The 12,781-nt window shown below is 40.7% G+C and overlaps 1 protein-coding gene across 1 annotated transcript in view; it reads left to right on the forward strand.

The window, feature by feature from the left end:
• The first annotated feature begins 261 nt into the window (after window positions 1-261).
• Window positions 262-12,781, forward strand: part of pld1a (phospholipase D1a) — a 28,518-nt gene continuing 15,998 nt past the window's right edge. The window contains 7 exon segments of the mRNA XM_053646880.1: window positions 262-427; window positions 5,150-5,250; window positions 6,896-7,007; window positions 11,492-11,658; window positions 11,884-12,026; window positions 12,228-12,339; window positions 12,727-12,781. The exon segment at window positions 12,727-12,781 is cut by the window's right edge and continues 11 nt beyond it. Coding sequence (XP_053502855.1) covers window positions 6,926-7,007; window positions 11,492-11,658; window positions 11,884-12,026; window positions 12,228-12,339; window positions 12,727-12,781 — 559 coding nt within the window. The 5' untranslated portion in view covers window positions 262-427; window positions 5,150-5,250; window positions 6,896-6,925.

The following is a 12,781-nucleotide window of genomic DNA, read 5'->3' on the forward strand; positions in this document are numbered from 1 at the left end:
TTTTCATGGTTCTAAAAGTTCTATGTAGAACCCTACAAGTGTTTCCAAACTAGAACCTTTTTAAGTATATAAGAACTCTTAACTATACAAGTAACCCCTTGAAGAAACACGGAAGATAGATAGATAGATAGATAGACAGACAGATAGATAGACTCTCTTTCTCTTTCTGTCTCCGTCTGTCTGTCTGTCTCTGGCTCATTGAGACAGTGGGCGGTTCTATTTGGCGCTAAGGTGATTGGTGGATTGAGAATGACTGACAGGTAAAACTGCCCAGAAAGCCCCGCCCCCTAACAGAGTCATTCGGCCTGTGTGAGATCACCGGTGTTTAGCCTGTCTCCAATCTCTCCGTTTTAAATACGTGAGTGTCAGTGTGTTTCATCTGGATTACGTAAACGGCAGAATGAAGAAGAGTTATGTGCACGCGCAGGTTAGCCTTCTTTTTTTAATATATGTATTTGTGTTACACACACACACACACACACACACACACACAGACACATTCCTACAAACTTTTTGCGTCACTTTACTGCTGTGTGTGTGTGTGTGTGTGTGTGTGTGTGTGTGTTGACAGGTGACAAAGTGTGTACTTGTTACTGCAGTGTATCTGAAAATAGTGTGTGTATATTTAGAGACGATTGTGTGTGTGTGTGTGTGTGTGTGTGTGTGTGTGTGTGTGTGTGGGAAGAAGAAAGAGGACTAAATATTTTCATTTCAGTGTGTATGTGTGTGTTTTCAATTAAAGTGTGTGATGAGTGTGTTTATAGGTGATAAAGTGTGTGCTCACATGGTGGTGTGTGTGTGTGTGTGTGTGTGTGTGTGGCAAAGCATGAGAATAAAGTGTGTTTTTAGTTTAGACAGAGGAAGAGTGTGTTTATGGAATAGAAGTATGAACTTGCTACTGATTTGTATGTGTGTGTGTGTGTGTGTGTGTGTGTGTGTGTGTGTATGATCCCATAATGCCTATTCACCATGAGTGTGTGAGAATCAGAGCTGAAAACCGGCTACACTCGCAAATGGTTTCCACCAATCAGAAGAGCTTTCAGGTTTTGTCTGATGAATCCCTTTTCTGATTAATCACTAGATTAGAAATCCGAGAGATCTGAATGCAGTTTCTATCTGATTGATGTCGATGGAGGTGCAACGTCCTTTTAATAATCTGTTAAACCGAAGGATAATAGTCGGATAATATATACAACTACTGTTTAGTTTAGTTTTTGTTGTCCCAACTTTCACGCACGAATGCAGACGTTGAAATTGACATCATTCCGAGTTCTGACTTCCTGCTTCCGAGGTAAATCGAATGCAGCGTCATCCGATTGTTAAGTCTGACGTAAAGCCATTTCCGGGTCCGAACCTTCCTTCAGATCCCAAAACCGAACAGCAAAAGTTGACATTTAGAGATGATCTGCCATGATCTGAATCAACGTACAGGACTGCTATAACGCTGGACGTAAACAAAGATGCAAAACAAAATACGGACCAGCCAGGATCGGAGGGATCGTGAAATTAGGCTAGTTGACATATAATGATCTGCCACGCCTTGGCTAGCTACACACGCTACTACATCGTCGGGCTAATATCTTGTATAATATCTTTTAGATATGTTATGGTGAGAGTTAGATTGTTTTCAGTATAGGTGCATGTTGAGGGTCAGTCAGTGAGGTACAGCTATCATATGCCATCGTATCATATGGCAGCTTTACAGTGACCCACACCGGCTTGGAGTACGTGTGGAAGACGGTGAAGACGGATGTAATTGCAGCCAAAGAGTGTCTCAGATGACGCATTTGCAGCTGATGCTAATGTTGTTGCGCTTTGCGATTTGAATGATGTGCTTAACATCATGTTTTTTAAAGCCACTGTGTTATGTGAAGATGAATCGTGTTGATCAAACGCTGCTAAAATACACCGGTGGTGCGCTGTGCTGTGGTACTGCCGAAACATCGTGACACTTTAAGAAGCTGTACAGTTATTTGGACTCGGATCTATTCAAACAACAAGGAACGCAGCACTGTGGCGTGTTGAAAATACGAGAGGAAACAGTATTATCGGAAGCTCGTTATGTCACGACTTAACGAGCGGATAGGTTGGCTTGAAAGCTTTTGGGGGCGGGGCCTGTATGTTCGAGGCAGCGTGAGAGAAAACCGAGACGTAGTCCGCGTTGTGAACTTTCGACGTTGACAGTTTTACGTATTAACGGTCGATCATGAGAGAATCACGTTACGCTGTAGTGCAGCGGGATTGGGACACACTGCTGTAAAAAATGAATTGTGGGAAACAAAATACACTCAGTAAAGTGTGTGTGTGTGTGTGTTTACGGTCAGTGTGTGTGATCCACGTTCCTCACAGACCAAAGTCCATCTGTCTGTCAGAATAAACCACACTCAGAAGCTCAAAACCGTTCTCGATTACTGTAGCACATTCATTTTAATTGTAAAATGAATTCAATATAATGGTTCTTTTCTTCCAAAAAAATTGTTCAACTTGGAACTCTTTCTGATTGGGAACCTTCCAGGGGTTCAGAAGGACATCCAGAGAACCTTTTAATGGTTTTAAAGCATATTTCCCAAAGAGTATTTTTCTTTTACAAAGGGTTTCAAGTAAAAAAAAAAAGTAATAATGCTTAACTCTACAAAGAACCCTTGAAAAATCCCAATTTTTCTGAGAGTTTATGCAAAAAGGTAGAACTCTTAAGTTCTTCAGTTGATCTTCTGGGGTTCTACAACAAAGTGTTTCCCTATTACAAAGGATTCGAAATATAACCCTTCTTGGAAGTATACTTAATTATCCTAGGAACCCTTGAGGAACCTCTTTTTTTTCTTTCTAAGAACGTATGTATTAACGTTTGCATTTTCACTGGAATTTAATTCGTGAATAAATTCCATATTCTAATTTTTATCTAACTTTAATTGGTAGAGTTCAGTATTTGATGATGGTCAGGATTAAGTTTGACGTTTTTTGGATCGATGTTTGTTTGTTTTTGCACGGCTCTCGAGACTGTATCCTGACGTGACTTGTGAACAAAAAGATAGCCCGAATGTTATTACTTTCATATCATCATTTATATCCTTACCACGAAAAATACCATGAAATCTCGCGATGTAGTTTTAAGTCCATATCGCCCATCCCTGAGTACAAATGACAACTTACTGTTTTCTTCTTCATACCTAGAACCTGTCAGGACAAAATGGGGGTTCTGTAATGGTTTATTGGGTAATTAAGGGTTCTTAACTGCTGAAAATGGTTCTGTGGAGCCCTTTCTGATCAGGAAATGCTCAGTTCTCAGGGTGCTGTGTAGAACCCTTACAGGTTGTCCCAAGGGACAAACGGCGAATAAAAAAAAAAGGTGTAGGTGTGTTAGACTGGAGGAATTACAGTAAGTGATTTGTTTGTTCTTCACAGGACTAGGCTTTGCCCTGCAGATAGATTTCAGTATGTTATAATTCACACAGGTGTGTTCCACTCTGAGTAACCAGAGTCACCTGTTTCTAATGCAAACACATGCGTCATGGAATTACCCGTCTAATGAAGAAGTGCTGTCATCCCAGCAGGCAGAGCGAGAGAGAAAGAAAAAGAAAGAAAGCAGAGCTTTATAAAACTCATTCAGGAGCATGTTAGTGGACAGGTCGTAACAGTATAACTGACACAACCCGTACTGATCTGATCTTTAACTGCAGAAATGTTTGGATGTAAAATCAGGTGAGCACTGGAGGCGTGTGAATGTGGAGAACATGTCAGGATAACGTTAGCTAGCTAGTTAGTTATTTTTTTGTTTTTCAACCAACGATAAGAAATCAGTGACGTAGTGGCGTTGTGTGTCGCTGCTTAATAATAAGAAGCTCCTCCATCTTTTTTTCCCACCACAAACACCACAGTCCCGCCTTCTTGTCTCCTATTGGCTCACAATTCAAAGTTCAGCTAGATAAGGTCTGCACGAAACGGACGTAACAGCTGGCAGAAGCACATGCACATCTTTCACGTCTGACGTCCTTTCGGAGCCAAGTGGAAGGATTTAGACAGATGAAGGGGCAGAGATCAAGCGGATGATTCGGGCAGCTTCAAACTATTCATTAATAAGCAGACCCTACATACGAGTGCTCTCCTCCACTAACGTAGACAGGAAGTCACTGACAGGAAGTAACAGCTGATATCCCTGATGTCCCATAACAGAGAAAACACACACACACACACACACCCACACACACACACTTAACTGGCTCTAAGCTCTAAAGTCAGGACCTCAACATGTGTTGGAAATATTTATATATTTTATTTTTAAAGCATTTGATGTTTTTTGTATTAGTTGTTATGGTTCTTAAATAATTTTATTAGCAGTAATTCTAGAATATCGTCACTGAAATAAAATCTTGTTGGAAATGCATCATCTTTCACTATTTGTCTAAAATGTAGAAATATCACACACGAAGAAAAACCTGATTTTATTTTGAAATGTATATTGTAATGTAAAAGTTACGATTTCTCCTTTGTTCTGTTTATCGGGGTAATTTGATCTAAATGACTATTTGTTGTCCCTTAATTAAAAAAAACATATCTATATTTCTAAATAATACTTTTTTTTTTTTTTTAAAGAAAATACTTGTTTCGGTGTTATTTTTGAAGATCACACAAACATTTATCAACGCTCCAGATCAGTGCTACTCGTACACCTTATGTAACCATGACAGCGAGAATAAATAACGTTTAATCGATGTGTACACTTTGCAATCACAGGAAAACTAATAGTTTATATAGTGTAGAAATTGTATATTTATATATTTATGATGTATTTGGGCCGTAGCACTAGAACAGACTGTGTAGAATTAGTAATAGGTAAAAGATGTAAACAGAGCGAGATAACACATTATGAGATGTAACCATAGCAAGAGTCTTTATCTTCCTCAGATAAACCGGCTTCATATTCCTTGTTCTATGTGCATATATTTCTTTATCTTTGTTTTCCTGGAGACGCCGGAGTGTGTTGTGACCCTCAGATTCCTGCACGGGTTTCTGTATGTTTTGGCTTCTTCTTTAGGACAGAAAGTGCTAAAGACTGGCACTGACCCTGAGTCACACTGCTGCAGCGATCACTTTATATAAAGTTAGTTTTACGTTGCAGAGATATAGTATATATATTTTCTCGGTTGAACAGGTCACGCTCCTGAACTGACTCACACGAGCGAAATGATGACGGATAGAAGAGAAACACTCAGGAAGAGAGAAGAAAAAGAAACGGAACAGAATGTTTAAAGGGTAAGGATAATATTTTTTTCTGGGTTGTAATTTATGTCGTGTTTCGTTAACGTTGCTAAGCCGTGAAACAGGATTACGTTAAATAAGATAAATGAACTCTACAGTGCTGCTTGATCTCACGTTCACACGTGCTAACTTGATGTTGATTATAGTTTGTCACTTGTTTTTTCTTTTTTAGTTCAGATGAGAAACCGTAGTAGCTACTGTATATATCGTCTCTAACGCTAACCAGTTAAACACAAACACTGATTAATATCTTATTTAATTAATTTACATCACATGCTGTGCTGGCTTTGTTCTAAATTAGCAAGGCACTGCTAAGTGTACTAGCGTCGTACACTCACCAGAGACACCGAAGATTGAGAAATAATTTTGATGTTCTGTCATTTTTACTCTTTACGCTGTCTGTAAAAGACTTAATGGTTAGCATGCTAAAACATTAGCTTCATTTATTAGCCAGTTTATAGGCTACTCTGTGTTCATGCTTTGCAGTTGCCTAGCAACCGTGTTCTCACAGCTCTGACCACTTGGGTTGGGTCCATGCTAGCTGTAATTTGAGTGAAAGTTTAGCCGAACTGAGTATTTTCTTTGTAATTCACCAACACGTCTGAGGTAAATGTTGAAGATCTTGATAGCTCAGTTCCGTTTGTGCCGTCACTAGACAGAGTGCTATTAACTAGTGCGCACTACTTGAAACTTTCTCAATTCAGACAGACTGATGAAAGAGTACGTCAGAGTCTCAGTGCTTCATTATGTGTCTGTTCCTGAGATAATAACAGTGAATAAAATTGTCTTAATAACAGCTGTGAGGACAGAAAACCCAGACTGTTACCGAGACGGTGTCCGTCTCACTCGGTACCAGTTTCGCCCCCATAATTATAACGGACATTTTATTTTTATTGCTGACTTCATTTTTTTTCTAAAAGCCTAGCGAAAGTCTTAGCAACCTTTTGAGCAGACAACAGCAACTTTCCTATTTATTAGTGTTCCTAATGACCAATCACTGATCACCATTGTTCTCACGACCAATCACTGGTCACCATTGTGTCCTAACAGTGGGCATTTGGGCAGTGTTGGTTCACTGATTAAAGGCTCTGGGTTACTGAAGGTCGGGGGTTCAAGCCCCAGCACCACTGTTGGGTTTGTGCACAAGGCCCTTAACCCTCTCTGCTCCGTATCATGGCTGATCCTGGGATCTGACCCCAACTTTCTAAGAAGCTGGGATATGTGAAGAAATAATCGTTACTCTACTGTAATGTATATGTAACGAATAAAGGCTTTCTTCTTCTTTTTAAATCAATCACTGATCACGATTCTTTAAAATGACCAATCACTGATCGCCATTGTTCAAAATTTCCCCTGAAAAGAGTTCGCAACGCTGCATGTCCTATTCACCAGTTTTAAATAATACACAAACCGGCAGTTTATTTATGTTAGTAGTGCGTTTATAGTTTTTAGTTACAATTCTAATTGTTAGTTTGCTGAATGTGTGAATCGTGTAGATTAATTATTAACTACACAGTTATTCTCCATTTAAATCACTAAATCTTGATCAGTAAAGGTAAACCTGACACCAAACACATGAGAGGGTGGGAGTAACTGTGTGTGTGTGTGTGTGTGTGTGTGTGTGTGTGTGTGTAAACAGACACACACACTGAGCTGAGATCTGAGAGAAATGGGCGACGTCGTGGAGAGTTTGGACCCTCGGGACCTCGACTTTGGTGTCGAGGAAGTTGAAGATGTGGATTTTGATCCTGGTGAGGATATTACTTTAATTAATACTCTTTTTTTTTTTTTTCTGAATTCCAACATAATGTCAAAATAGCACAAATTTATGTTGTAATTTTGTCAATATTGTTAATTCTATAGGTTGTTCAGACCTCAAATTTTGACACAAAGTCAATGAAATATAGTAGTTTAAGCACAAACTGTGGCTTCTGCATCTGTGTCTATTATAGCGGCCTCAATAAGCCCCTAATATCACTCACGTTTGGAAATGTTGCACTTTTTCCCATTTGGAGGACCCTGTAATAAAAAAAACTGGCCTTCTGTGGTGACTTCTGGGCATTTAGACAGATAGAAAAAAAATATGTCTTTATATCTGCCAAATTTCATGTGGCTGGGAATAATATTTCCAGAAATATTAAATCCTAAACATGGTTTCTTAGATAAGATGTGTTTTAATTAGGTGTTAGAACTCAGTCAGGTGTTGGTTTGGTGGCATCAACATCTCTGTCTGAGTTGACACTGAATGTCCCAGCTGAAATTTGAAGCTCTCGGAAACTGGGACAGGAACCAAAACATAATAAAGTGAAATACACAGGAAGGCTGGTCTTCTTTCTTTCTGAGGGTAATGGTCAAGTTTCTAGGGAAGCAGGAACAATTGTGGTCAGGTTTGGTTTTGGGTTTTGGAGAAGCTTTGAAGTGAAATGAACATACTTAAATCTGTAACTGCTGTATATCTTGTGTTACAGCTGTATTTATGGTTTATGGTTATCTTTTCCTTTCATTCGCATCTCCAGCTCCTGTTAAACACTGGACCTACCTGATCGCTCGATGTGTAGAATCAGTTCAGACCTGCGACAATAATATTTCCATTTATTCCACATTCTTTCTTTAACTTTAATGGTTTGGCATAATGGCTGAATTCCTAGGATCCTTGGGTCTGTGCCCAGTAGGCTCGCTCGATAATCCATCCCTGGAACTTTTATCAGAATTATAATTATCATTATATTCGCCATGTACATTTACATGTATTAGGATTTTTTCTTGGTGTTTGATTTCAAGTTCATGTCAATATATATGGCGAATATAATGATTCTGATTCTGATGAAAGTTCTGGACATATTACAAATTTCACCCTATCATTGAGAGTAAGCCCAGCATTTCTGTGCTGAAGTGTGTGGGAATGTTACACAGTGAGAATTCGCACAGTAGAGTTCAGGCCAAAATAATAAGGTCACGAGTACAGGCTGCGGAAATCGGTTCCTCTGCAGGGCTGCTTGGTTTTCTCTCTGTGATGAGAGGAGGCGCTCCAGACACTCCAGACCCTCGGAGTAAAGCTGGTTCTCCTCCGAATCGACAGGAGACAGCTGATGTTTACAAGAACTCTCCATGGTCAGCTCCCCGTGGGGACGTCTCCAGAGCGCCCCACTGGACCGAGACCCCGGGGCAGACCCAGGACCCTCTGGATAGATTATATCTCACGCTCGGCTTGGGAACGACAGGAGGAGGTGGAATCCGTGGTCTTGGATAATGGTTTTGCGTACAAAACAATTGTTTTCAGTGTACACACAGCAGAAATCTGAGCTGACCTACTCAGCCGGGTTCCACCACGTCCCATGCCAAGAAAAGCGAATGTAAAATGAGCGAATGGATAAATTCCAGAAGGAAGTTGAGATAAAGAGAGATCAGGCGTGCCAGATCAGTGTCTACATGTCACACACTTCCATACAAATACTACAGCGTGCCACAACACGGCCTCACCTCTCACTGTACCTCACGTCACGCTGAGGTTTCCACACCCAACTGCCTTTCTCTCACAGACAGTTATGCACCACTGACATTATATCTGAATCATTCCTTATGATGTCTTACACTAACGTCTCTCATCTCTCTAATGTTCCTCTAAAAGCTCTGCTCTGAAATCAGTCCTGGTTTTGTCTCTTATCCTCAGATTCTCTGTCCTGCTTCTATCTTCAGCATGAGTGCACACATGGAGTAACGGATACTGAAAATGTAATTAGCGTTATCGGTACATCGTTATTGCATCACAGTATTTGTTGAGGAATGAGCTCGTAGATGACGGGTCTGAGAAGCAGGCAGAACTGATGCTACACGGCAGAAACAAATCAACGATTGCTTTAAAAACTCCATGTTTATTTTTTTGAGAAACCTTTTTTGTAATATCGTGGTGATAAAGGTACAGCACAATGTGCTTACGTGGAAAAAGAAAGGAAAAAAAATGAACAAAAGTTATTTAAGAGCTTCAGTTTACTAATGAAAAAAAATCTCAGAAAAAAGTTCAAGCCACTTGTAATTGTTTGTGTTTAGAAATTTATATATATATATATATATATATATATATATATATATATATATATATATATATATATATATATATATATGTGTGTGTGTGTGTGTGTTTTTGCTAATGGTCATGGATGATAAAGGGATTAATAACAACCTAATAATAATGACGTTATAGGCAACAGTAGTTTTCCTGGGGATATGACTTTTTTCAGAGGGGTATGACTATTTGTTTGCGTGTACTATATTCCACTGGTTCTTTGGGGTGCCTATACTTATTTCACTGTTTTGTTTTTGAGAGTAGATTCTATTATTCTCCAAAGACCTTCCCTTTGGCTAACACGTACTTCCTCTGAGACACGTGAAGCTAGCCATCTGCATGTTTACGAAGTCCCGTCCTCTCGCACTGATCCGCAGGACCTGTTTTTTTGCTAGTTTACTTCAGTACAATGAAAAAATAAAGAATTAAATTAAAGAAAAATACTTGCGTACACCTTCATGAGTTATTATCAATCATCTATGTATATGATCCAGTGTTTAACATAAATATCCGTTTGGATCGTTACATACGCACACAGTCACTATACGTATACAGTATGTAAGACTATCGTCGTTAGATGTTTGGTGTAAAATATGAAATCACCAGGCTGTTGTTGGGGAACTCGATGGCTGCAATCATTTTCGAGAACTCGCTTTTCTTCCTGCTGCTGCTGCTATCTGTAATGAGTGCTTATCTCCAGCTTGAACTGGTACATGTCCAAAATAAAGAGTAAGATGAGCTATCCATATCTGTTCCTAGAATAATCCTTAATAATTGTTTGTACTTCCTGGAATGGTTTTATAACTGTGCACACCCAAAAGATATGAAAATGATAAGCTGTTAGTGTCTAAAAAGAGTCTCTAACAAAGACGTATGTTCACACGGTCTGTTCAGTGGCTTCCAGTTTAGGGCTAGTAAAGAATCTCACACATTTCCTCCAGCAGAAATCCCTGAGGACGCTAGAGTTACTGTTAATACTCCGTGTTCGATATGTGTCCTCCCATTCTACTTCTGAGTTCATTTCTTCTCCCCGTTTCTCTTTAATATACGTTGTAGAGTGAGCTTTAGATGCTCAGATGCCTACAGAGCTTCAGTAGTCTCGTTCTGCTGCTCCTCCTGCTGGCATACACAGGACAGGGTTCAGGTGACGGGAGTAAAATTTCACTGATGGTGCCAGATAGGTCAGGGCGAGGCGAGCGCTGTGTCTCACTGACTGTAAGTAATGCTGAGTCCAGGAGAACCAGCAGCGAGCGAGCAATACTGAACAACAGGCCCAGTTTCCATGGAAACGCTGTTTTAATACTTTTAATTACTTCTATGTATTTTTCCACCCAAGTGAAGGTGAAGATACAGAATAGATAAAAAAAAAAAAAGATTTTTTAATTTACGTTGTGTGTAGTGACTCGCAAATTGAGTGGGCAAAACTGTCCACGTTTTTATATACGGCCCCGGAACTGTCCACGTTTTTATTTACGGCCCCGGAACTGTCCACGTTTTTATATACGGCCCCGGAACTGTCCACGTTTTTATTTACGGCCCCGGAACTGTCCACGTTTTTATATACGGCCCCGGAACCGTCCACGTTTTTATATACGGCCCCGGAACTGTCCACGTTTTTATATACGGCCCCGGAACTGCCCACGTTTTTATATACGGCCCCGGAACTGCCCACGTTTTTATATACGGCCCCGGAACTGTCCACGTTTTTATATACGGCCCCGGAACTGCCCACGTTTTTATATACGGCCCCGGAACTGTCCACGTTTTTATTTACGGCCCCGGAACTGTCCACGTTTTTATATACGGCCCCGGAACTGTCCACGTTTTTATATACGGCCCCGGAACTGTCCACGTTTTTATATACGGCCCCGGAACTGTCCACGTTTTTATATACGGCCCCGGAACTGTCCACGTTTTTATATAGGGCCCCGGAACTGTCCACGTTTTTATATACGGCCCCGGAACTGTCCACGTTTTTATATACGGCCCCGGAACTGTCCACGTTTTTATATACGGCCCCGGAACTGTCCACGTTTTTATATACGGCCCCGGAACTGTCCCCATACTAATTTAATTTTTAGAGCTGGGCCAAAGTGGGCACAAAGAAGTAAAGGGAAAGCAATAACAATAATCTAACTATAATGCTTCTTGTTTTTTTTTGTTTTTTTACAGGCCAGTGCCACATCCCGTTTTCGTCCGTGTACAGGACCGTGGGGTTTAAGGAAACTGGAGCTCAAGTGTTTCTTGCCACTGAGCCAATTACAGCCCGAGTTCTGGAAGTGGAGCGATTCACCAGGGCCATGGACCGATTTAACCCATCCAGCAGGAGTGCGTCCAAGGTGTGCAAGAAATGCGCGCACACACACACAAACACATACACACACACATGCACACGTGCGCGCTGAAACAAAATAGGCACACACAAAATGCTTTTGCATTCATTCATGTTTAGTGTACACGTGTGGTCATCCAATAAGAAGTTTCTTACTATTATTTTGATTATTATTCTTTAGTGTCTGTGCCAATTCAAATAAAGATGTGTGTGTGTGTGTGTGTGTGTATAGGCCATGCCAGCCGTGTTCCATATCGAGCTGAAACACGGAAACTTCACCTGGGTTGTAAAGAGGAAGGAAAAACACTTCATCGAGTTACACAGAGAGTTACTACGCTACAAAACCTTCATAAGGATTCCTTTACCCACACGCAGGTTACACACCACTCATGCCCCGCCCACTCACACATGCCCCACCCACTAATACATGCCCCGCCCACTCACACATTCCCCGCCCACTCATACGTGCTCCTCACACTCACATTTGCTACAAAATATCACCACAAACATCTAATCAGTCCATACACCCTGTTCACTACAGTACTGTGTGTGTGTGTGTGTGTGTGTGTGTGTTAGTCACACTGTTCGCAGGAAGAGTGTTGATAAGAGCGAGGTGCGGCAGATGCCCATTTTACCTCGTGGGGGGAGAGAGGAAATCAGCCGGGACGAGCAGGTGTCCAGCAGAAGAGTGAGTCACTCAGATTAACACACCTCCTCCATCACAGACCAGCGCCGCTTACCGCCAGTCAACACTCTCCTTATCACTCACTAATCAATTAATCAATCCGGAACTGATCGCTAATCAATTAATCAATCCGGAACTGATCACTAATCAATCAGAAACCGGAACTGATCGCTAATCATGCAGAGCCCTCAGCATTCTCCTCATCACTAATAACCCTGTTTATCATGTCAGTACATTTTATTTTCTCACAACAATCAGATATACTCCTTATACTCATTAACAATCATTAAGAGAATCCTCCTTATCAGTGATTTTGCTGGTTAACAGTCAGACCCTCGTTAACAATCAGAACTCTGTACAGGAAGTGATGTGTGTTGTGTGTGTTTTCAGAAACAGCTGGAGGATTACCTGAACAAACTGCTGTGCATGGCCACCTACCGCAAAT

The sequence above is a fragment of the Ictalurus furcatus genome, chromosome 17 (genome assembly GCF_023375685.1).
Source record: "Ictalurus furcatus strain D&B chromosome 17, Billie_1.0, whole genome shotgun sequence".
Taxonomy (NCBI): Eukaryota; Metazoa; Chordata; class Actinopteri; order Siluriformes; family Ictaluridae; genus Ictalurus; species Ictalurus furcatus.